Source organism: Botryllus schlosseri, chromosome 9, assembly GCF_051294905.1.
Source record: "Botryllus schlosseri isolate E-star chromosome 9, Bs_hap1, whole genome shotgun sequence".
Lineage (NCBI taxonomy): Eukaryota > Metazoa > Chordata > Ascidiacea > Stolidobranchia > Styelidae > Botryllus > Botryllus schlosseri.
The window spans coordinates 25,924,927-25,949,530 of record NC_137244.1 but is presented as its reverse complement, the minus strand read 5'-3'; the positions used below and the strand labels follow the sequence as shown (position 1 = coordinate 25,949,530).

The 24,604-nt window shown below is 39.8% G+C and overlaps 3 protein-coding genes across 4 annotated transcripts in view; 1 reads left to right on the top strand and 2 right to left on the bottom strand.

Moving 5' to 3' along the window:
- The window catches only part of LOC145445775 (rho GTPase-activating protein 39-like), a 17,058-nt gene extending 9,603 nt beyond the window's left edge, over positions 1 to 7,455 (top strand). The window contains exons 8-14 of the mRNA XM_080323914.1: positions 892 to 1,074; positions 1,202 to 1,275; positions 1,907 to 2,016; positions 2,087 to 2,176; positions 3,156 to 3,247; positions 3,616 to 3,785; positions 4,913 to 7,455. Coding sequence (XP_080180040.1) covers positions 892 to 1,074; positions 1,202 to 1,275; positions 1,907 to 2,016; positions 2,087 to 2,176; positions 3,156 to 3,247; positions 3,616 to 3,785; positions 4,913 to 5,107 — 914 coding nt within the window. The 3' untranslated portion in view covers positions 5,108 to 7,455. The remainder of the gene's footprint in view (positions 1 to 891; positions 1,075 to 1,201; positions 1,276 to 1,906; positions 2,017 to 2,086; positions 2,177 to 3,155; positions 3,248 to 3,615; positions 3,786 to 4,912) is intronic.
- On the bottom strand, positions 7,127 to 24,604 carry LOC145445778 (ankyrin repeat and SOCS box protein 14-like). Of its 2 annotated transcripts, XM_080323920.1 has the most exons (13): positions 24,140 to 24,596; positions 23,076 to 23,140; positions 22,656 to 22,823; positions 22,483 to 22,591; positions 21,553 to 21,711; positions 21,355 to 21,490; positions 20,272 to 20,446; positions 13,129 to 13,296; positions 12,950 to 13,055; positions 12,484 to 12,623; positions 12,252 to 12,360; positions 11,651 to 11,804; positions 7,127 to 8,688 (listed from the first exon to the last, which is right to left on the bottom strand). In XM_080323920.1, the coding sequence occupies exons 1-13, from the start codon at positions 24,419 to 24,421 to the stop codon at positions 8,558 to 8,560; spliced, it is 1,902 nt and encodes a 633-aa protein (XP_080180046.1). In that variant the 5' UTR covers positions 24,422 to 24,596; the 3' UTR covers positions 7,127 to 8,557. The 2 variants fall into 2 exon arrangements, 1 of the variants encoding a protein (XP_080180046.1); XR_013917112.1 differs by lacking the exon at positions 7,127 to 8,688 and having other exon boundaries at positions 11,664 to 11,804; positions 12,252 to 12,389; positions 24,140 to 24,604.
- Positions 14,156 to 16,807, bottom strand: LOC145445798 (3-oxoacyl-[acyl-carrier-protein] reductase FabG-like). The gene is made up of 2 exons (XM_080323942.1): positions 16,067 to 16,807; positions 14,156 to 14,717 (listed from the first exon to the last, which is right to left on the bottom strand). The coding sequence occupies exons 1-2, from the start codon at positions 16,642 to 16,644 to the stop codon at positions 14,528 to 14,530; spliced, it is 768 nt and encodes a 255-aa protein (XP_080180068.1). The 5' UTR covers positions 16,645 to 16,807; the 3' UTR covers positions 14,156 to 14,527.

Here is a 24,604-nt window from a genome sequence, read left to right as displayed (position 1 = left end):
CTGTTATTGTGGGTGTTATCTCTACTGTAAACTGATATCGGTGTCATATCCTTCCTATTTTGTGTGTTTCTGCACCGCTGCATTGCGAATGATAGTGTTGCATTGCATCGACGACTAAATCTGGTGTGGTATCTCAAAAATTTTACGCGGTCAAAGCAGTATTGTGTCGGGTGAATGAATATGTGAATGACGCGTGACTGTTTGCAATTGCAGTAATGTCTCTGAGTCAGATCGCTGCTCATGTGGTTTTGAGCCAAATGATAATTACTTTGACGTTCTTTTATATTTTTCTGCCACATTCGTTACGTTTTTAAAATTCAGGTAGTGTCTGCTTTAATAACTCCAATTATGCTGTCACACCAGGGGTTCTTAAAACATGGAGTCCATGAAACTCTTTAGGGTCCGAGAAGTAGCTATAAGTTCGAAAATAAAACTTTTTTCCCCTGATTCGCTGATTTAATTGTTAGGTTGGATAAGAAAACACTACACACCAAATTTGCCTTGATTCCAATTGGTAGATGTGAACGCGCGCAGTTCGAAAATTTTCAATTTTTTATTAAGAAATGAAAAAATACAAAAACTTACTGTCAACCCCATGAAATTATTAACTTGTCTGCAAAACGATGTAAAACTAATTTCACACATTTTTTATTATAAAAAGAATTGAAAATTCTGCTATGGCAAAATCTTAATTTAAATAAAAAGTTGTTTTTGAACAGCCCTAATATACAATCGTGCATGCCAAAGTAATGATGAATTATCAAATTTTAATAAAATATGTTTTTATGAATTTATTTTTTTAGATTTAATTCATAATTTCATATTATCACTGTTGTTGGTAATTTTGTGTCAGCTTCCGTTACTAATACGCTTCCTTATATTCCCGCTCAGGCATTCGAGACGAGATCTACATCCAGCTGTGCCGTCAAACAACGGGCAATCCCAGAGAAGAAGCCTTGGAGAGAGGGTTGGAATTACTCGCTATCTGCCTGGTCTTCTTTCCGCCGTCAAACAAATTTCATTCCTACCTGGAAGGATATATTTACTCTCATCTCGAAATGGAAGACGTGAAAGGTAAGAATGAATAATAGCCTATCTTTTACTGTTACTCTGTTCTGTGCCTAGCCTTACTGATAAGCTGATTCTTGAGTTTTTCTTGCAATATATGTGGTGATTTATCTGCGCTTTTTGCATTTCTCAGGTGTAAGAGTGAGCGAATATGGTAAAATATGCATGAAGAGGCTCACGAAAATCCTACAGACTGGCGCTAAAAAGGTTTGAGATGACTTTACTTTATATTAATTATCGAACTGCACACCGTGAATACTATTATTTGAAATCCAAAATTTTTAACTCCAATAACTTTGCTTCTACTGGGTGGAATTAACTCAACTTTGTCACACAGCGTTTTTTCAGACGATTAAACAATTTTATGAAACAGACCCTAAAATTTGAAGAAAAAAGATTTTTGCAGTGTACAATTGAAGTACAGAATTTTGGATTTGAAAAATGGATTATTTACGGCGGCACATTCTTTAATTATTTATTGTAGATCTACCCGCTGTAAATACTATGATTTCACACCCTAAATTTTGAACATCAATATCTTCGCGTCTACTGGTTGGAATTGAGCCAAATTTGTTGTGGATCGTTTTTTCAGACAACCTAACAATTTCATGGGGTTAGCAGTATAATTTTGAAAAAATTTATGTCTAGTTTTATTAAACAAATCCGAATCTTTTTTATTATTTAGCAATGCTTCTACAGGCTGGAATTGAGCCAAAATTGGTGCGCAGCGTTTTTTTTAGGAAACCCCATTTTATTAAGAAGCCAGTAAATTTTGAAAAAACATATTTTTGAACAGCCCTACTGAACATGCATCTTATTTGGTATATGTCGATAATAGGGTCAGAAAAAGCCAACCAAGGACGAAGTGATTCAGGCTCAAAGATCGATATTCAACCCGTCCATGTTCGGAAGCACGTTACAGGAAGTGATGTCATTGCAAGAAGAAAAGTAAGTTTGCAGTTTGGTGCAAGTCTGCGTGTGGAATTTTAAAGAACTGAGTTTTTGTGCTTTGGTACAGATTCCCGGACAGACGCTTGCCGTGGATAATGACCACGCTGTCTGACGAAGTTTTGAAACTAGGCGGCAATCAGACGGAAGGAATATTCAGGTACGGTATTAATATTCGATTTGCTATGGCTATTCTCGAAATGATGTATCATTACCGCGGCGATTTTGTTAAAATTGTAGCGTTCCGTAAAAAAATTTCAAAATTGTTCACGAAGTCAAAATTTTTTGCAACTTGCATTTCGTTTGTATCGTAGATGTTTGCACTGTCGGTGAACTTATCATTTGACATTTTACAGCTTGTAGCCTACTTTATAGGCCTACCCTTGTAGACGGCCCGCTGTCTGCTCATTGTGAATCATAAACGGTCAAATGAAACAAGTAGGTTAACATGGTGTTATGCGCAATACTGCAATATCCTAACTCAAGTAATACTGCGTGGGCATTGGTTCTTGTATCGAGTAGCGCATGATGAAAAAATGTGATGTAGACACCATTGTCAGAATGGAGCAATACGGTTTGTCACCAGCAGTGTACGCACAACTTCAGCCAGCCAACAACTGCTGCTGTTGAACATTCTTTCTCCATTCTTGGCAAGCTACTTAGTAAGGACAGACACTTTGTACCCGAGAATGTAGGAAAGTATCTTTCGATGTACTACAACAAATTTTAATCATTTCTACCATAATGCGTGATGTAACTAGTGGAATTCTTCATAGGTCCAGATTACGTTAAAATAAAGTTTCTTTTGTGTAAATATTTGTCAGTTCTTGAGTCAAAAAAGTTTTTTCATGCCAAATTACTTCTTTTGAACAGACATTTCCAACCAGAAATGAAGAAGTAGTGCGATTATAACATGTGCGAAAACACCTAATTTACATACATGAGGGTAAAATTTTGTCAAAATTAGGTTTTTTAATGTCAACATGTTGCTTTTTAGGTCAAAATCTTCCGTTTTTTAGGTAAAGGAAACCGCCCTAATCATTACGATGTAGCCTATTGTTTGGTTCAATCCATGATGGTTGAAACTACTTAACATTGACCAAGTACATCTGTGTTTCAACACACGACTTGTTTTCCAGGGTTCCAGGCGATATCGATGAAGTGAATACGTTAAAGGTCCATGTGGATCGCTGGAACGTCCCTACCGGCTTGCGTGACCCCCATGTGCCAGGTAAAATACAAAATAATGTATGTATGCATGAGACCAAGCTTGTACAACTATACTAATTAGAGTGATATGCCTGTATTGTAACCCTAATCTAATTTGTAAAAGGTGAAATTTTTTCTAGTTTCGTAGCTGTTAGGGTATAATCTAAAAGTAGTGAATTGAACGTAAGCCATCTGTTTGCCTCGATTATACGAATTTTTCATGCCAGTAACATTATATTTGCTGATACGACTTTTGATATATAATGTTTTTCGCATTCTCCAATAGTTCCTGACTAGTGTCAGCCGAAAATATTTATTTCCATGTTTGATTCAACGTGAATATATCATATTATTCAGAAGTATCAGCCCCAGCTTTATAATCTTTTTCAGGATCTTTACTGAAGCTTTGGTATCGTGAATTGGAGGAGCCTTTAATACCAGCGGAATATTATGATCTGTGCGTTAACTGTTTTAACAAGCCGCCGGAAGCAATAGCCGTGGTGCAATCGCTCCCGGAAATCAACCGTCTATGTTTGACATATCTGATCAAGTTTTTGCAAGTGAGTACAGCATATTTATCGGCCTGTGTTGTTGCCTGTGAGCCGATTTTGACAGTGTTTTTTTGTGAATTCAGTAACTTTGAATCTTGTCAAATTGGGAAAAATTGTATTATAATTCTGATGCTGATGTAGTTTGGAAAAGCTGGGCAACTCTGCTGTGAGGGTCACATGCAGATGATTCCGTATCAGAATTTTTGTAACGCTATTGAGTCACCACCATCAAACTAATGCTTGCGAGTCAATGATTCGTTTTGCATAGATATTGCTATGAATCAGCATGAAGCAGTCGTCATCATGACTCTTGGCATGAACAACTCATGCCAAGAGACAGCACAACTGCTTAGTTTCTAGTTTACACCGTGCCTGCCTACGCTGCAACATAACATCTCACACTTGAGTTCAATGCGTTTTCGTTATGTAAATTTATTGATGTTAATCGTACGCAATGATGTCCATAAATAGACTAATGCAGGTAGTCAAATTATGATCTAATTTTTGTAATGTTTCTTCACTCTAATTTAAAATTTTACGTGAATTCAGTAATTCAAATCTGTTTCGGAAAAAGCTGTGTGGCTAAGTCTAATGCCAATCTAATTTTGAAAATCTAAAAGTTTTCTAGTTAATGTTTGTCCCATACACGAAACACCAACTTTAACCCAGGGTTGTACCAAGTCGCAGGGTTCCGAGTCACAAGTCAATCTCACTTTTATAGTTTTGACTCGAGTCAAGTCGAGTCATTTTTAATACACCACCGAGTGGCTCGCTTTCGTAATATAGTAATTTTCCTCATTCTCAACAGTTTCTGCCCCTATTTTCCAAGTATGATATAGGCGAAATACCAATCACGTGGTGACTTTACTATTCTCCGAAGTTACAATGAAATGTCTGTCTTGGCCGTCCTAGTCTCGAGTGATACACAATCACTCAAGTACAAGTTGAGTCAATAAACAAATTGACTCGAGTCGAGTCATTTTACGCATAAAAAAATGACTCGAGTCAGGCCGAGTCACCCAATTATCTTGACTCAAGTCATTACAACCCTGCTTCAACCCCATTTCTCAAGTGTGACAGACCCACTGCTCGTATGTCTATGATTCCCTATCTGACTCGTGATTGAATATTTCCAGGTGTTTTCTCAACCGGAGAATGCGGCCATCACGAAAATGGACTCCAACAACTTGGCGATGGTGATGGCGCCCAATTGCCTGCGATGCCGCTCGGACGACCCCCGGATCATATTCGAGAACACGCGAAAAGAAATGTCGTTCATACGGACCCTGGTTCAGAATTACGACACGTCGTTTCTGGACGGGATCGAGTGAACGAACATTCCGTAAAAAACAATTCTTCAACTCGAGACATCTTCAGTTCTATTCTCAGTATTATCACATATTTATGATACATGACTAATGGACTGTGTGCGCCTGTGGGATACTGCAATCCCGGTCACAGACGTTTCGTATATAGCGTTAGGCGTTGGGCACAATGATTCCAGCAGTTTTATCAGTTTCTGGCCCTATTTTCCAAGTAGCAGGACTGATAGACGAAATACCAATCATGTGGTGACTTTACTATTCTTTGAAGTTACAACGAAATGGGTCTGTATTGGCCGTCCTAGTCTCGAGTCATGTGACTTGGTTCTCTAGCACAAGTCGAGTCAATACAAAATTTACGCATTTGAAAACATGACTCGAGTCATTGCAGCCCTGGTTATAACGTGATAATGAGTGATGCTCGATTTTAAGCCTACTACTAGATTCAGAATCGAATCAATCTGGTACTCGGTTTGGCCCAGCCCTGTATAATGGATTCCGCATTGTGCAAGATACGTTTCTAGTTTTTTTTCACTTTTCAAATGTCATGATCTGCTAAGCGTCGTGTTGTATCATGTACCGACCCCGCTACGACTTGATAATCCATGTGTATCAGTGATAGCGAAATGTTTTTTCGTATAGGAATTTCCGTGCTGTGTTTTATTGCGTTTAGTCGCGCTTGAAAACAGTGTCTTTTACCCGAAGCTGCTTATTTTGATAAGAAACGGAGGTCTTACTAACATGTAAAGCTTATTTTTTGATATTGTACGGCCTTTAGCTTGTCCGAATTTGCTGCTTCTAGCTGCATTGTAGCATTGTGATTTGTTCGATACAAAATATCATCGATATCATCCTTAACATTGTGTGGCACGCGATCATAATCAATCATTTTGCCACAGGTTTTTAAGCCGATAACTATCACCTTCACCAGTATTCCGGATATATTCAGACGGTGTTCGAAAGATGTGGCATCTAGCTTAACGCGCATTTCCAAAACTCTGAGCAGTTATTTGTGCAGGTTTACTGGCACCGCTATGCTTGAGCATGAAATAAAGTAGAAAGCAGGGTTGTATCCAAGTCGCGAGTCGCAAGTCAATTTCACTTTTACGGTTTTGACTCGAGTCAAGTTGAGGCATACGCTGTGACTCGAGTACAAGCCGTGTAAATACGCAAATTGACTCGAGTCGAGCTGAGTCATTTTACATTTTTAAGAAAATGCCTCGAGTCAACGAAAAATTGCGACTCGTTACAAACCTGCTAGAAACGTCACAAAACTTGCCGATATTTCTCTCAAAGTGTGATATCTACTTGATATTATTAGTGGGGTTGTAACCCTGAGGCTTACTCTGCTGCTTTGTATTTCTGACTGTTGTAACGCCTTGCAAGCTTTGACACGCACTCATGGTTTGATATCAAAAATAGCTGTTCAAGAATAACTTTTTTCTGGATTCCGAGGATTCACCAATTTACTTGTTAGGTTGCCTAAATGAACGCTGCACACCCAATTTGGCTCGATTTCAACTGGTAGATGTGACCCCACAGGAGATTTAAAATTTTGAATTTATTATAAAAGAAATGTAAAAAGAATTTTCAAATTTTCTTGTCAACCCCATGAAATTGTTGAGTTGTCTACAAAATCGATGCAAAACAAATTTGACGCAATTCCAACCCGTTAAAGAGAAGTTATTTGAGTTTTCCGTCATTCTGGAATTACCCACCGTCCTGGCTATTTTGCGAATCCAAAATTCTCAACTGCAATCACTTTGCTTCTAACAGTTGGAAGTAAGCAAAACAACTCGGCAATTTCATGGGTTTTACAGGAGAATTTTAATATTCTTTTCACAATTTTTTATAATAAATTCAAAATTTTCAAACTCATGTGCATTCACATCTACCGGTTGGAATCGAGCCAAATTTGGAGTGCAGCGTTTTTTTAGTCAACTCAACAGTTTTATCAGTGAATCCCCGGAATCCGAAAAAAAAACACGTTATTTTTGCACAACTCTACTGGTTGTACACTTCAGTTGCCGAATTTTGACAACACCCCCCACCCCACAAAACAATCCTATCCGTGTGAGAAATGCATCGCAGCCACCATTATCTCCAGTGCATTAAAAATCTTGTAATCGCCTCATTTCTACACACAGCGTCATTGTGCATACACAGCGATCGTGGTCTTTGCTCTTTGTTGTACAGTTTTCAATTGTACATGCATACACACACAGGCTTTGCGGTCCTTTCTCGTCAATCAGCTGTTTTCGTTATTTGGTTCTTTTTCTTTCCGGCGTGAATTTTTGTTTTGTAACCAAGATTTTGCGTTTGCAATTTTCGTGTGATATTAAACTTTTTCTGCCAAGTTCGCGTGGCTGCAAGCTAGAAAATTTCAGGTTATCCTAGGGTTGCCATACGTCCGAAATTTTCCGGACATGTCAGGAATTTGACTGTTGAAACTGCGTCCGGGAGGAATTTCTAAAATATGCCTAAATGTCCGGAACTTTGAAGTAAGCTCATTATTTTTCCTAAATCAAGATAAACAATATTATTTTTGGGCAGATTGATGCTACATGAAATTTTTCGTCGCGCTACGTGCAATTTAGTGTCACATATATTGGTCTTAGTATCGGGAAGTACAATTACGCTCCTTGCATTTTCGAAGTCATCATCCTCCACCAGCTCTACCGCAAACTCTGATCATGTGGACGGAGTGAGCATCAAATTATATAGTAATATATGGAAGAACCAATATTATTGACATATTTCATTCCAAGTCATTTATCGACCAGATGCATATAGTAAGCCATAGAAGTTGCATCGATTACGATGGGCTCAATATCAGTGTTTATTTGGGCGGCGTGTGGCCATTACCTACTAAGGCCATGATGGGGCTGAAAAAATGTGGCTTCAGCCCTGGTTATAACCTACAATAACACACAGCCACATACTCCTAAACCGGATCGTGACCACCTCTAGTCGATAGACAAAGCTTTTCTGATGTGACGTGATATTGATCCACAATGTGCTCGTACCTCATTTTGAAATCCGCTAGTGGGCGCTGAAGAGCGTCCGGAATTTGGAATACAAAAATATGGTAATTCTAGGTTATCCTAATATAGATTAAAATTATAGCTACACTGTTTTTTCCAAATTAGATCAGAATTAGGATTAGTGAATTCGCAACAGCTTGGAAATTGAATTAATTTCGGAATTAGAAAGGAATACAACTAAAATCGAGTTCATTCACGTAAACACGAGAATGGCAAATGTCTGTGCAGCAAGCTTGTCTCGTTTCGCACTGTACAGTGTTGCTGCAGCGCCTTCAGGAAAACCAGAAACTATATTGCCGTAATTTCGCTTTAATGAATCGATTCTAATTAAACTACTAAAACTATCTCGCAATCCAAAAGGCGTTGTTTATAACGCAATCCCGTGGTGGTCTTATGGTAGAAAAAGGGTTTTCATTCAAAATGGTTTATGATTCAAGTAGTCCAGCAGCGGTTTAGGGAGCGGCACATCAGTCCGATCAAATAAGATTGTCTTGGCAGTTCGTCGGATTTTCAACCGGCACAGATGCGTTAAACTCCTCGGCTGTCCTGTAAAATTTGAACACATAGTTCAACACCAACCGTTCGTAGGTAAGGCGGGGGCTTTCGTAGGCAATAAATACACGAGCCTGATGATAACAAATGATCTTTGTGTCGCACCCTCGTCGCACCTGAATTGCAACGCTGCTTACACGAGCCTAGGAACGGATAGGAAGCTGTTTATTTTTGTCATTGATGTTTTTACGGCTTATACACCGACGCATGATATGGCTACACACGATATGTGCATGTGCGTGTTGCATATATATACATTATACAACGAGCGCATGATGTGCATATGCCTCTGGACAAGGGTTGTGCAGAAATAGCCTTGTATGGCTTTCTAAGTATTCCACCACCCCTCCACCCCATGCTATCCGAGTAATGCTGAGCGCCAAGCGAAAAGTGCGGTGGATATCAGTGTTACTAATTACTGTAATCAGGTCTTTGATCTTGGATTGAGCCCAAGACCAACTGATCAAGAAGCCGCGGACGCTCAACCATTACGCTATCTTGTCTAGCGAAACTGCTATTTTATTATTTATCGTGACGTGCGGCGAGGTCCGTGGTTTGTGAGGGCACTAATCACTTTATAGTCAGATTCAGAAACACACAAACCTAAAAGGGCTGCTTATTCGATTGTCTACTTATCATACATATCATATAATTCATAATTGAAGGTCGGTCTGGATGTACGGAATCAGTTAGTGCGATAATAGCATTCGATTAAAACCAGTTCATATAAATTCTGGCCGTTCATATGTTGAATTCCGCAATCACAGGTGAAGCTTGGCTCGCCGGTGCCCCGTCACCTTTCTTTTCGCCCTATGTTTTCGAAGAATGAATTTGCAGAATTGTGTATTTTGGTTGTACAAATGTTCAAAATTAGTCAAAATTCATGAACATCGGTAGAGAAATCCCAATAATTCTAAGTGTTTTTCATCAATTTCCTGTAGGCTATGCTACTCATCCTGGCGACAGGTGAGGCAATCAAATGGCACTCAGATTCGTTACATCACAGCCTATGTAATCATTATGAAACTGCTATCAAGGTGAATAGTCTAGGGATGGTGCGAACCTCTGAAAGGTTCAGGTTCGTGTGAACGCGAACCTTTTTGAAAGGTTCTGTGTGAACACGAACGTGAACCTCATGACGTCACGTGACGTCATATTGCTAATTCCAATCCTATCTTTCAGTGGAGTGATAGCCTATATCGTACAGTGTACAGCTGTACACAATACCTAGCGACGACTCGGGCCACATAATGCCACAATGCTGAGGTACATATTGGCGTTTTAAACGTCGCTAAATGTATCAACTGAGGTAATCAAGTAATATAATAATCCCATAAAATCAATATTTTCCGTCGTCAAGCCAACAATTTCGACGACGACTTACCAGGGAATAAAAGCTTACGCCTTAACGGTCTAGCCCAGACCGGACAATGTATTCGGCGTCTGAGTATTGCTACATTGATATCGAGCAGAGTGTAAAACAGGTTTGTATACTTGCTACCGATTTTACTCCATTAACAAGTTATACAGCAGTAGCCAACACCTCAACCGTACGGAATTGGATTTAATGATACAGTGAACCTATGCAGTCAAGATTAACCCTGAACTCCTGCTAGATTTATTACATCAGTTAACGATATTAATCTCATTGATTGGTGGAGTAAGCATCATTGCTGACTACGCATTTCGCTCGTGATGTTGCGTGATTGCGGGTCAAGCTCACAGCAGGGAGTCACTAAATGTTCACAAAGGGTAATAAAGCTGGATATTTCGAGCAAACAATTGTAACAAAGCAAGTAAAACTTTTGAGATTGTCAAGGTGCATGGTCGTTTACTGTTGATTTTTATACTGCCAGCGCCATGCATTGACTGGCCCGCAGTTGAAATGCAATAAATTTGAACGAAAAATGTCATAATGAAGTGAAAATTGTAATATACGCGAAAGGTTCACAGTGCAGAACCTACCAAGGTTCTGTTGTGAACGTGAACCTCTAAATTCCCGAGGTTCACACACAGAACGCGAACGTGAACCTCGCGTTCACATTCACACCATCCCTAGTGAATACCCTCTTACGCAGTGGCTCTCGACTGGGGGTCCGTGAAGCATTTCCAGGGGGTCCGCGAAGCCTCCAAATTTATAAAATGGCTGATAACCTATTTCGTATTTTTTAATTTACAGAATTCATGAGGCAGTTTCGCTTCATAACTGCCAAAAATTGATAGCTGACATAAACAGAATGACCGTTGGAGACGAAATATTTAACTGTGCAAACACATTTGAATTGCCGAATTGCCAATAGCCTAAACTGATACATACGTATGGTTGGTCCACATTCTTTTGTGACAGGCATATACTACTCTTACTAACTTCCAGATGAGCTGCCACCTAGAAATGACTATGCTGGACGTTGTATGTTCACGTTCACTAAATTCATTTACTAACTTTTGGTGTCACATATGTGGTGATCATACCCAAGGGCGGCATCGAAAACGTTACGCTTTATTATTACATTCGTCACTGCTTATCTTTGTGGGAGTGGGTTTTCGGCACTCGTTCGTATCGGATAGACAGCGCGAATTTTCAAGACCTGACCGGGTATTTCAAGAGATTTAGCTACATAATTCGCTTTGAAATAATAAAATTCTTCCCACTTTCTACATACAGAGTAGCCTATAATGTTGATTTAAGGAATGGTTGCTGTTTATCACTAGCCTGCAGTTGATATTTGCACGGGACAGATGACGGTTATTCTATAATAGAACTAAATTTGAAATTAAACTTTGGGGTTCCGAGGGGGTCCGTTACGGTCCAAAAAGGGTCCGCTAAGGCAAAAAGGTTGAGAACCACTGCTCTTACGTCCACAGCAGTCGATATCAACATCTGGCTCAGGCACCACGTTCCAACATTGTATAGTTTATTCAAATTCGTTCACTTGACGATTAAGTCCTAACTTACCAACAGTAAGCGCTATGTCGTTCCAATGTTCCGTAGTCAGCAATATGTCTCTCATCCGCTTACATAGCGTCACGTTGTCAACGAAGCCGAGTAAGTGAACAAGGGTCCAGCCGGCCCATTGGATATTCTGCTCTAATCCCAGGAAATAACAGAACTGAAATATCCAGATCGGGTATAATGCAATTATAGGTTTATATAATTTTCTTTTTTGTTAGTATAGCCTACAATTGAATACATTCAATTATTCATATCAAAATAAACCCGGATATTTTCTGCTGACACTGTTCAAAGGGTAATCGTCAGTAACTAGTAGCGGATTGAAGAGAAGATTATATCCACATTCCATAATCGTTAGTAGCTGGCAATAACATATGGGATAAGCGTGTGAAGGTAACAGTCGTAGAGCAGTACAACAGAAATAGTAATAAAAATCACGATCTGAATCCTCGATAACATTGATTGTTATTTCTCTCTAAACATCGAGATTTTTTATGGGCTGGATTTACAATGGATAGAATCTCGATTAATACAGCATATGATATAAATATAATCAAGTACCTAATATCTTGTACCATTGCATTGAACATCAGATTGGTCTTACCGACTTTTTCTGCTCCTCCTCGCTGAAAATCGTATGATCTGCGTCTTCAAACGGACATTCAAAACACCGCGCTACGTCGCAACCGGCCAGTAATATCTTTCTAAACATTCTATCGAGGACAAAATAAGTTCAGAGACTCTGAAATAGAGTACGTTTTACAATACGTATATCAGGGCATTGGGACATTTTCCAGAGTGAGAAAAACACCACGGTCTATGGACTCATATATTACTCGTTATCTCTGATCGCGAATGCGATAGTGGCAGGGAATATCATTCCCTCTTCGGCAAAGGTTGCGTTGATATCAGCTCCACTGGCGATCAGCATATCCACGATGTTGTACTGTCTGTGTGATTCCGCTACTAATAGAGGCTGCAAATTACAAAGCCGTATCACCAGGGAAACTGAGTTAATTTGGAAATGAGAGAAATATATTTGCTATTTCCCATTTACCATTGCAATACATCACAAGACTGCGATACAATTAATGAACGTTACTAAGGTGTCGAAACGACTTTGAGTAGTTTTCGAAATCAGAAACCCACCTGGCGTAGACGATGTAAAGAAGGAGGAATGCACAATGCACACTATAAGGGTCATTTCGATGTACCCTTTCCTGCGTTACATATAGGTACACAGGAATTTTATCGGAACTGTAGAGTAGATGTAGAAGCATAGTGCCGATGTAGGCCACATACCTTAACGTAATCGAGATCAGTTTGGGCCCCAGCCTTTAAAAGTGTCGCAGTCGCTTCTTCTGAATCGTTGTCCACAGCGAAAAACAAAGCAGTTTGTCTTCTATCTCTGACAATAACAATCATAATAATAAGCTGTCAGGCACAGCTTGTATATAACAAATATCGCCTGCATTCGACACCTGAATGATATTTTGCTTTTTGCTATTTTCACGTCCACGTCGTAACCGTTCTCGATAAGAATTTCAAGTATTTCCAATTCGTTTTCCTCAGCACCGAAATGCAACGGGCTTTTACCGCAGTTTTCGACCATATCCTTGTCGGTCACTTTAACAAGTTCTTCGACGACCCTATTGGGTTATGATTAGCGTTTTAGGACCTTAGGACTACGCACGACAGTACTGCGAGCAAATTGGTTCCCGAATTCCCCAGCTACAGCAAAATGCATGCGTTTTTATAATTTACATGATATCATTATAGCACGATGTTGGAATACTATAATGTGCGCTGCGACGAACTCGCCTGTTATTCAGTAGACTGCTAAGCAGCTGACGCTGATGCATTGACATCAAACATCAGATGCAGGCTACTTCGTTGCGGCTTGGCTCTCTTTTATTAGAGAAACAATATTTCTTGACTTCTATTCGTCGAAGTTTCGTTGCCGGCTCCTGATCTAAACCAGGCATCATCTACATCGCTTATGAGACTCGCAAACATATTGCGCTTTATCAGATCAATATACAATGCTCTGTATGAAGTGAAACAGACAGGTCAAGAACTAATGTCGAACCGTTGCATCTGCTACTGTTTAGAAGGAATTCACCAACTGTTGCCAGCATGGGATGCCGTGCATGTATTGTATAAACGTGAGTTACTTGCTGAGAAAGATGTGGGCTACTATCAATTTAACCCAAATTGAAACTTGCAATGTAAAGCATGATAGCTGGTGATGGTTAGTTACTTTTTTATCAATTTTCACCGTGTTTTGTCACCATCTGCAGGACGCAATCTTGAGTATAAGCGTTGCTATATATATCTTTGAACCGGGAAGAGATTTGTTGACTGTAAACCACCAAAAATTTCTAGGCATCTGTGACTGTGAGACAAGAAATGTCGCTGCGAGCGACTCGGAGAGCCGTTGGTGAGAACCACTAATCTTTACGCGCGCTCAGTAGACGAAATCACTGATTCCAAAGAAAGATAGCAATATTGGTAGTAATTGTTGCACAGAAACATGATATATATTTGTTCTTGTCGCATAGCGCGCCGAGAGACAGGCAGAAGATATTTACATTGAAAATACATACAACCTGAATCAGAAAATGCACACATTTCTCAGACTCATGTCGTCACGCATGACTATTGTCCATGCTGACAGAGACTTTTGTATCAACTCACGATGAGTTGACGTGCATGTTTAGGTTAAGCTTGTCTTTCGTTTCTATACAGCTTGATCCTCAATCATTTATTTGGGTGAATGCAACAGAGCCGGTGACACGGCCGGTGGACTGATTTCTGCTGTGGTTGCGATTGCGAGGGATGGTGATTGTATGACGATATTGTTAGTTTCGGCGACTGAACTTAGTTCGTTACGAGTGACCTTCCTCCATCCATCAAGAAACAATTTCCAGTCGTCCAAGCCGATTCTTCTGATGCCAAAAACAATATCGCGCTTGCAATTTCTTCCACGGTTCCAAGCCTTCCAATTGGATGATTCTGACTTATCTGCTCGTAGAACGCTTCTTCTTGTTCCGGAGTCGCTCCAAACAGTCTTTAAAAGAACATTAAGTTAAAATAGTTATATAACTATAGGATAGCCTATCGCTTTTAGAAATAACCGCGATAACCTTTTTTCGATAACCATAAATGTTACGAAATGTAATAGTAGTAGCACTCTACTGGATTTGCAATTTTCCATGACAATCTGAACGGTTTTTATATGTCATCATTAGGGCGATTTTTTTTAAACAAAAAAAATTATGATTTTAACCTAAAAATTCAAAATTTAGACATTTTTATATCTTAAAAAAACTTAATTTTGACCTCATGTATGCAGATTAGGTGTTTGAATGGTAGAATTGCACTACGTATCTTCATTTCTGGTTGGAACTGTCTCTCCTTACGAAGTAGTTTGGCCTGAAAAAACTTTTTGACTTAAAAACTGAAAAATCGTTACATGACAAAAACTTTATGTTTACGAAATCTGAACCTATGAAGAATTCCAGTAGTTACATCACACCCTATGGTAGAAATAATTAAAATTTGTTGTAGTACAACGAAAGATACTTTGCTACATTCTCGGGTAGAAAGTGTCTGTGCTTACTGAGTAGCTTGTCATGAATGGAGAAAGAACTTTCAACAACAGCAGTTGTTGGCTAGCAACACTCAAGTTGTGCGTACACTGCTGGTGACACACCGTGTTGCTTCATTCTGACAATGTTGTCGACAATCACAATCTTTCATCATGCGCTTCTTGGTATAAAAACCAATGCCCACGCTGTCTTGCTTCAGTTAGGATGTTGCGGTACGTTGAGCATAACACCATGCCAACTTATTTCTTTCATTTGACCGTTTATGATTCACAATGAGTAGACAATTGACCGTCTACAACTGTAGGCCTATAATGAAGTTGGCTACGAGCTGTAAAATGTCAAATGATAAGTTCATCCATAGCCTTTATATAGGCTATATGGTTCATCGACAGTGCAAACATCTACGATGCGAATGAAATACAATTCGCAAAAAAAAAAGACTTCGTAAACAATTTTTACAAATTTCGAACGCTACAATTTTGACAAAATTTTGACATGTAAAAAAATCGCCCTATCATATTAAATTACTTGTCTTGCTTAATGCCTTGCCGAATAATTTTCACCAATTGGTATCGACAGCTAATATGCCATCACAACATACAATACTCATTATTTGAAGGGTGAACCCTCGCCTAAACGTGCAGCCAGACACGAGAGTGAGAGTATATTGCCCGGATTTTCATCATTTGATATGAATTCGATAGTCATTTTGGTGGTTTGCTGTCAGGTCCGTATTCAAACCGGGTTTACCAGTCGCATGACTATAATTGGGCCGTAATTTTGACCAATTTATAATGCTCATACCTACCTTCCAATGTTGGTCCTGACGACTGACGGATTCACGGAATTTACGCGTACATTTTTGGGTGCGCATTCTTTTGCGGTAGACTTCGTGAAGTAATCTACAGCAGCTTTGCTCATTCCGTACATCAGTACGTTGTCTATAACGTGCGGCCCTGCAATACTCGAAACATTTACTATGTTTCCGTGCGACGCCTCCAAATACGGCATTGCGGATTTGGACAGGATGAACATCGCTTTCACGTTGACAGTAAAGTGGAAATCGAAATCGTCAACGGTAGATGTCATTAGATTTCCGATTTTGGCTGTCCCCGCGTTGTTGATGAGAATATCCAGCCTTTTGAACTTCTCCACCACCTTTGGCACTACATGTTCGACTGCAGCTATATCGAAAAAATCAACCAGAATTGGAAGAACTTCTCCGTCCCCGCTCTCTTCGCAATTATCCTTAACCTTGCTCAGATTTGTTTCGTCTCGCCCTGTGATAGCTAAATGTGCGCCGCGCTTCGCAAATGCTTCAGCCACAGCACGACCGATTCCGCTCGAGGCACCAGTGACCAAAACGACCTTGTCGGTGAAACTCATAGCGCGTAGCGACAGTTACCTACAGAACTGATGAAACAATGCAGCAGGATTAGACCTGTGTTTTCCGTTCAGTCACGCCACGCTCTCGCGGTAACTGTCCTTGCTGTATTGAGAACAGACCTCGACTCAGTCGACTGCCGTGAGAGAAGCATATTGATCGATTTACCATCTCTATAAAGCCTTTTTCGGACAGCACAAAGATTGTCTCACATTAGCAAATGCCATAGAATGCAAATTAAATTTCATGCTGGTGACTTCATATCTTGTGATACGTATGTTGCAGAGATGAGGGGATTTGAAATTTCTATGTCCTAATCCAATCCAAATCCGAACCTTCAAATCCAAATCCAAATCCTAATCCATAACTTTTTCATATTCAAGTCCATGTCCAATCCTAATCCGATTCCAACTGGAAATTTTGAAAAAATACTAATTTATGCAATGGAGGGATTCGAAAATTTTCTTTCACAACCAACGATTCACTTGATTCAAGATAACTTAGTAACCATAAGTACATTAATAACTGATCTGAAGAAAGTTTGTCGCCATTCGCCACACGACATTTCAATCTCCCAGAAAATAGGTAAATCCAATCCAAATCCTAATCCGTTCTGAAAAAAATGTCTAATCCAAATCCAATCCAAATCCGACAAAATTTCACAAATCCTGTTTTTTCAAAACCTAATCCTAATCCATGCTCATCTCTGGTATGTTGGTAATAATAATAATAATCGTTGGGTTAGATTTTTCATTTGAACTAGCCACACACAATGCACAATGCGATTAGACCCAATGCGATGTCATTAACAGATAAGAGAATGTCGAACGACACGCATCAGTAGCGATCCCTTTACTCTAACATCCCCCTCGGCCTAGAGTGCCCGATGTCACAGTTCTTTTCGATGTTGATCTTTTTTGAAGCCGCTGCCCTTTCTACAAGTTCTTTCCATATCTTATGCGTGCTTTCTTTCGCCGGGTCTTTTTCTGGGCTTTTTTCGCCGTAAGAACGGCAACGGCGGGGGAAGAGGAGCCCAGATAAACCTCCGACGGGAATCGAACCGGATCCGTCAGATTGGTGGGCGCTTGTCGTTACCACTACCTACGCTATCTCCCCCGCCAATGATAAACAAAGTTGTTTCTAATTTTCTACTAGTTGCTGACGATTGCCCCTAACGAGTGTCAGCCCAAAATATTCGGATTCATTTCAATACGAATATACTATTCAATTGTATATTGAAGCTCTGTACCTCGAACAAGCTCTTCAGAAAGCAAATTAAGAACACTTCAAAAATAGACATTTATCTGCGCTAGCGGTTTCCAAAGATTTTCGGCTTGAAGCACACTAGAAGAATTTTAAAACGCTCGCGGCACACTCACAAGTGAAGTTGCTTTGAAAAACTTCAAAGTTGTCACGAAAAAGAATTATTTCCACGTGTTGTTATTGCGATGTATGTGCTTGTTTATACGAACATATATTTTGACTGACGAGAGGTTGTATTGTTGATCATCGTACCCGTATAAGCCAAAACTCGTGTGATTTATTTTGTCGAAACGGTTCTTAGAAAACGGGTAGTTTTGTAAATCAATGTCATGCTCAGCTTCTGCAAAGAGACAGCTTCCAACTGGATTAACTAATTGCTGATCTCTGCGTATTGCCGACGATTTATGATTTGTCTGCCCTGAGCTCGTTTCGTCACCTTCACATCTTTTCCTTGTATCGCAGTTTTTAAATTGATGAAATTATTATCGTAACTGTGATACTAGTCCAACGTCATGGGGCGCAGGGGATTGCGTGACCGCTGTCATGACGTGCACGCTGCACAAGCCTCGCTGATGGCTGTTATTGTAAAACAAATTACTCTCACTATCAGATTACTATAATCATGACTGAAAATTCTCTTATCATGAGATCTTATCTTTCAATCTACTCAGAATTACTTCGCGGGCCGTAAGTTTGACACCCATGAGCTACCATTTTGGGTCAGTGCCTCGCCAACCATGAACTTCACTGCACGTCAGTGGTTACGGTTATAGAAAATTGTTCGTGCGCGGGTGATCTGGAATACGTGTTTAACACAGGACGGATTTTCTTTGTGATGTTAAACTTGTGTTATCTGACTGCAGAAGGTTACTTGCGACAATTAGCTGTGTCTATTTCCCTTTCGACAGACCGGCAGTGAACGGCTGGTTGGCTGACGTAACGCATAGCCTGCCTTCCACACACGTCAATTGATGGCACATATAACGCATACTTTTGTTACTGACTTCCCGACTTGCAGTTCATTGAATTGTTCCAAACGTAGCGTCAAATCAAAATCGAATGAATCAATTTAATGAACTGAATATACATTGTATCCCATGCACAATGCACATATATATCGCCTGAATACGAGCTCGTACGCGATGTCGTACACGAGGTATTACTTCCGATCGTTATTCACACGACACACATTGCATATCACGCCACATGTCCTATCCTAGGGTTACCACATTTTGGAAATCTGAAAAGAGGACACTTTTTCAAAATTTCCAGACTTTCAATACCGGAGGAAAATCCTAAAACAATGATATACTTTCCGGCTTAACTCCTAAAATACAACTTCTCTTTCACATTATACGATGGTTGACTGAAAAAAAAATCAACTTTTCGGCTCAACTCCCGAAATAGCCGCCGGAGCGTTACTTCAGTGATGATTTACTGTATCTCAGACGAATTTTGTCCTATATTTAACCAAAATTCTCAAAAAAAGAGGACGTTTGGGCGTCCTCCGAGGACACCTACAATAAAGTCAAAAAAGAAAACAAACCCTCTTAAAAGAGGACGTATGGTAACCCAACCTATTGGGGTCTTACATCCTGAATATCGTTTCAACCTTATATATGAGATTTCATCAATGTGATAATTATATTCGCCAAAATTATTACCAAGATTTTTTATGATACGAACATTTATTTATTGCGTAATAACGTGTGTACGAGGCAGAATCTGTGGTACGGCAGCCAACAAGCCGTTCCACCGTGGTGAGGGTTACGGTTGGGGCTAGGGTAGATGCGAACGTGTTATTTAAAGAAGTGATCAATTATTATCGTTACAAATCAGCAATCAACCATCAACCATCGTTACAAATCAACACTTTTTACGCATCAGAATGTTGAAAGATCGTTAAATCTACAATATGTGTATAACTGTATATATCTGTCGGCTTATTACGCACCAAAATCACTGATATTGATGTTATGAAAAATCAATGTTCATATTTGCAATATAGTCCCAAGAACCGTGAAAAATTTTCAAAGTCAATGAATTAATTTGGCCAATAATTCTGGTATTTGCAAATATATGTGGTCAGATTTACTGGTAGAGCTGATTTAGCTCTTTCTTCTTCATTTTTGGGGTTGCAGTGGTAGGAATTCGAAGAAAAAATTCCTGTTAAACTAATCAATCGCGCGAAGAAAAATTTCAATTGAATAAATATGTTTAACATACGCTACTTTATCTTGATATACGAAAATTCACCCCCCTGGTCCACATACGTACGATTTTATCAAACGACGAAGAGAAAATTTCAAAAAGTTGGTTAATTCAGTGAAAAAGGCCTTGATGTCGTTTCAAATCGGATAACTCACCGTACCAATCCCTTTTTGCAAGCCATGTGAATCGGGTACAAATTCTCGCAATTTGAGATGTGCGGGTCGGCCGCGTACTTTAGTAACGTTAACGCGCAGTCCTGGTGCGATTTCTTGCACGCTTCGTACAGAGGAGACGCTACTTTCGTGGATGCGCACAAGTTTGGATCACCCCCTGTGAAATATATTAACTGTTGGGATGGCAAACATCGTATCACAGCTTCGAATTTGAGTTTAGGTATCCACTGGAAATATAGCTTGTAACATAAAAATTATTAGGCCTACTTCAAATGCCGGTATAATGAGTGAACGATTGAAGTGCATATTGGCTTATTGGATAGTAGGATGCAAATTTGGACGACAAAAATTTGCAGCATTTTCAAGTATAATTAGAATTAGAATCACTGAATTCGCTAAAAACTTTGAAATTGAATGAAATTTCGCATTAGAAAGACAACAACATTCAAGTTCTGCTCTTTTTAAATCGTAGCCTTGTCTCATAAGCATGAGAATGGCAAATGTTAGTACACCAAGCTTGGCTAGTCTCGTACTATACAGTTTAATACTGTAGCATCCGTGGGGAGCTGGGGTAGTGGCGACGATAAGCGCCTGCTACCTGGACGACCGCGTTGGAGATTTATCTAGGCTCCTCCCGCGCCGCTGTTCTTACGGCGACAAAAAGGCCCAGAAAAAAGATCCAACGAATGAACGCACTCGCAAGGAACGGAAAGAGCAAGAAAGAACCGCGAATTAAAGATTATCATCGACAGGAACTGTGGCATCGGGCTCTATAGGCCGAGGTGGATGCCAGATTAAGAAACCACAAACGGTCGTTTGACATCCTCCTATCTGTTCAGTACATCGGATTGTGTCTCATCGCATTGTCTCTTGTGCGTGTCTTGATCAGATGAATATATAATCTGACGATTATTATTATTGATTTTCAGGAAACCAGAATTAGAGAGAATATGAGAGAATAGAAACAATTCACAAATCAGATTAGTATATTAGATTACTGGCATTTCACTCCAATCTGTCGAATTAAACAACTAGAATTATAATAGTCTGGCGGAGATATTATACCCGCCGCTAAAAGAATCTTCAAGCATTCGTTTCGTCCGCAGGCGGCTCCGGAGAAAACCGGACTAACTCCGTACGTATCTCTGACATTGGGACTTGCACCGTGACGTAATAGAGTCTCAAGCAGCCGTGTATTACCCTGTAAATATTAGTTTTTCAATATATATATATATTTATATATATACCACTGTCCACTGTTACCCTATCCACACATTCGTGCACCGCAGTCCAACCTCTGTTCATTCCCAGGTTTGGATTCGCCCCGTTCTTTAATAGCAGACTGCACAGTGTTTCGTTGTCTCTTTCAACGGCTGCTTGCAGCGGAGTGTCTCTATTTCGTTGCTTACAGTTGAGGTTAACCTGTTGATGGAGGACTGTATATCGTCAATTAATTTTAATCGCCTCCGTATTTCGATATATTATAAATACCCAGACTTGAAGGGATTGTATATATTAGTATATAGGCCTATGCATCCTGCTGCAGTGTTCTTCAGCCCTTTGTGATTTGATGAATCTCAAAAGATGTTGTGACGAACATATGCGCCCGGGACCTTGTTCCCTTGTTTAGTGTTCACTCGTGGCACTCGCGATAACGAGGTTGTAGAGCGAATTCACTCGAAACAAAATGACCGACTGCCATTGCAATATCAAAGTTCAATATAGTCGATTCGATATGCGTACCTAAATTACCGACATACTTACAGATCACAATGCTACTTATCATAACAATTCAAAAGTGTTGCTGCCACTTATGGCTCATAGGCGTCACTATACCTAATGATGGGTGGCTTCAATTTTCGATAGATTATGAAAAAATATATTCACTGTGACTAAGGGATCTCAGTAACGGATTCTAAAAATTGCTGATTACTACCGAAAAATACTAATTTGCGGCGAGAATATCATCTTTTTTCCAGTCGCTGAATTGATCAATCCGAGGATTGGCTGTAAATTCAGGGAACTCGGCCTTCGTGAATCGCAAAACTAGTCCGCGCACCCCAGTAAAGAACCCTGGTTTGGTGTGACAAGTTTACGATCCACCATTATATACCCTTTGGTACTGGTGCGTCCCATGTAGACTTTGGTCCTAATGTACTTAGGATTCTTGTTGTAATGCTATTGAAATCATACCCCAGCCGCGATTAGCCTCCGCGTCATGAGAATATTTTCTTGTGATACTGCAACGTACAAAGGAGTGTCACCTTTAACGTTTTTCGTGTCTAGAACCTCAGGAAATTCCCTGCGTACAAATAATACATAGGCTATGTTAATCATATATGGTGAGGCATGGAATATTTGCATACTTTATAATTTCTTCGATGCACTCGAAATGATTGTTTCGGATAGCCATATGAACGGGGGGATTGGCGGTGCTTTGTATTTCCTTTTCCTGTTGTTCGATATAAAGAATGTGTCCGAGTAAAATATCATCCCGCACCTTGCAGCAATTTCTTGAATTCGTGTTCCTGCGCCTGCAAGAAACATTAGTTTTATTATAGCGGCAGAGTCAGTAGATCAGATAATGTGAGTGGTAAGCTGAGATTCATGCATGCGTCGGCAAAATATTGAGTTATAAATATTGAGAGACAGGTTACTGGCGGGATTCTATTTCATAGTCGGACTAATACACGAATTGAATCGCTTCGGGGAAAGTGATTGTCTACCAACGATATGGATGAATTTAGCAATTAGGCTATACTTCGCAAAAGTTTGTTTCGACTTACTGCTGGCCATGACGCTCTGGTGATATCGATCTAGCGGATCTTTCTGAAACGTCTGGAGTGTTCGACTGTGAAAAATTCGTATTGTTTGAATTCTGAGATGGAAGGCCGGAGATTGAATGTGCGACGTAGGCCTGCGATACTGAAACTAGATGCTATAGTGCTGATCAGTGATGCCGATCTTGATTCTTGAGAATATGAATCCGTCCGACAGCTTCAGTATACGACGAACTATCCAAATAACTTTATTCATGAATCCTAATTGTACGTACAGCTGAGATGCGGAACTCTACGGGGATGGTTAGGGTTAGCTGGTATATATATATGATTGGACCCTTGATGGAACAACTTTGCTGTGGCACCAATCCAATCACAGGTTGTCCACAGTCAGTGTCTGGTAATCGAGCTGATGATTTTTTTGTTTTGGTTTGTAATAAAACTTACTTATGTTTAAGGGTTACCATACGCCCTAATTTAGGAGTATTTGTACTCCATTTTGTAGAAATGTCCTCCATTCGTTCAAATGTCCTCATCTTTGCTAATTCGTCCTCCTTTTCAGCCTAAAATGCCCCAAAAGACCACGCCAGACGTTATTATTCGGCCTAAAATATAGAAGACGGGAGTAAAATATGAAAAATTATCTTTTTTTAGTCAACACAATACAGAAAGAACGTAAAAAGCGGGTAAGTAACAAGTAAATATAACAAAATCGGCTGTTTTCAATTATGGTAAATTACTTTTTATGGTTTGGTAAATGTGTCCTCGTCCTTTCCCGATTCCAAAATATGGAACCCTATGTTTACAATAATCCGAAAATATCCGAAACAATAAGATTAAACTATCCGAAACGTAATGTGAAATAGAATCCGTATCCGATCCACACGACGGTCATCGTGGTTACTGTGACCCCAATGCGCTCATGGAAGCTGTTTTGCCGAACAAACATTGTAGAACTATCCACGAAGCCTCTAAAGAGGAAGCCTTACGTTCCATAAAATACCAAAGTCTGGTGGTCCACTCCTATATACCCTTGGTATGCAATATGCATTTGCTTATAGGCTACTTACAATTGTGGTCGGTGATCGTCGAGATGACATTGAGGTGTTTGCTGGTACATGCGGACTACATCCTGAACTACCGGTAGGACTAGACCTTTCTTCCACACCCCTAGTGTTTCCATTTATTGTCTCCGAAGCGGCAGCACTGACACACTGTGAGTGCGTCATCCATAAATTATCTTCGCTTTCTCTCGCTTGATCCAGCATTATACTTTGCAATATTGCGAATTCTATCTGTTCCTCTTCCTCTTCTGGTGTGAGCGGGACTGGTATGGGTGTAGATGCTGCCATGCTAGTACTAGGTTATCCCTAATTATTGCAAGTATCCTATACCTCAATTCACAATTGGCAAGTATAGATGAACTGTGCGTGTGCGTTTAAGCTCGGCCTCCTGCTTATGATTAATACTAGTATAGATATATCGCAGCTAAATGTCTGTGCCGAGCCTCAAGGGAAATCCGTCGATACATATTA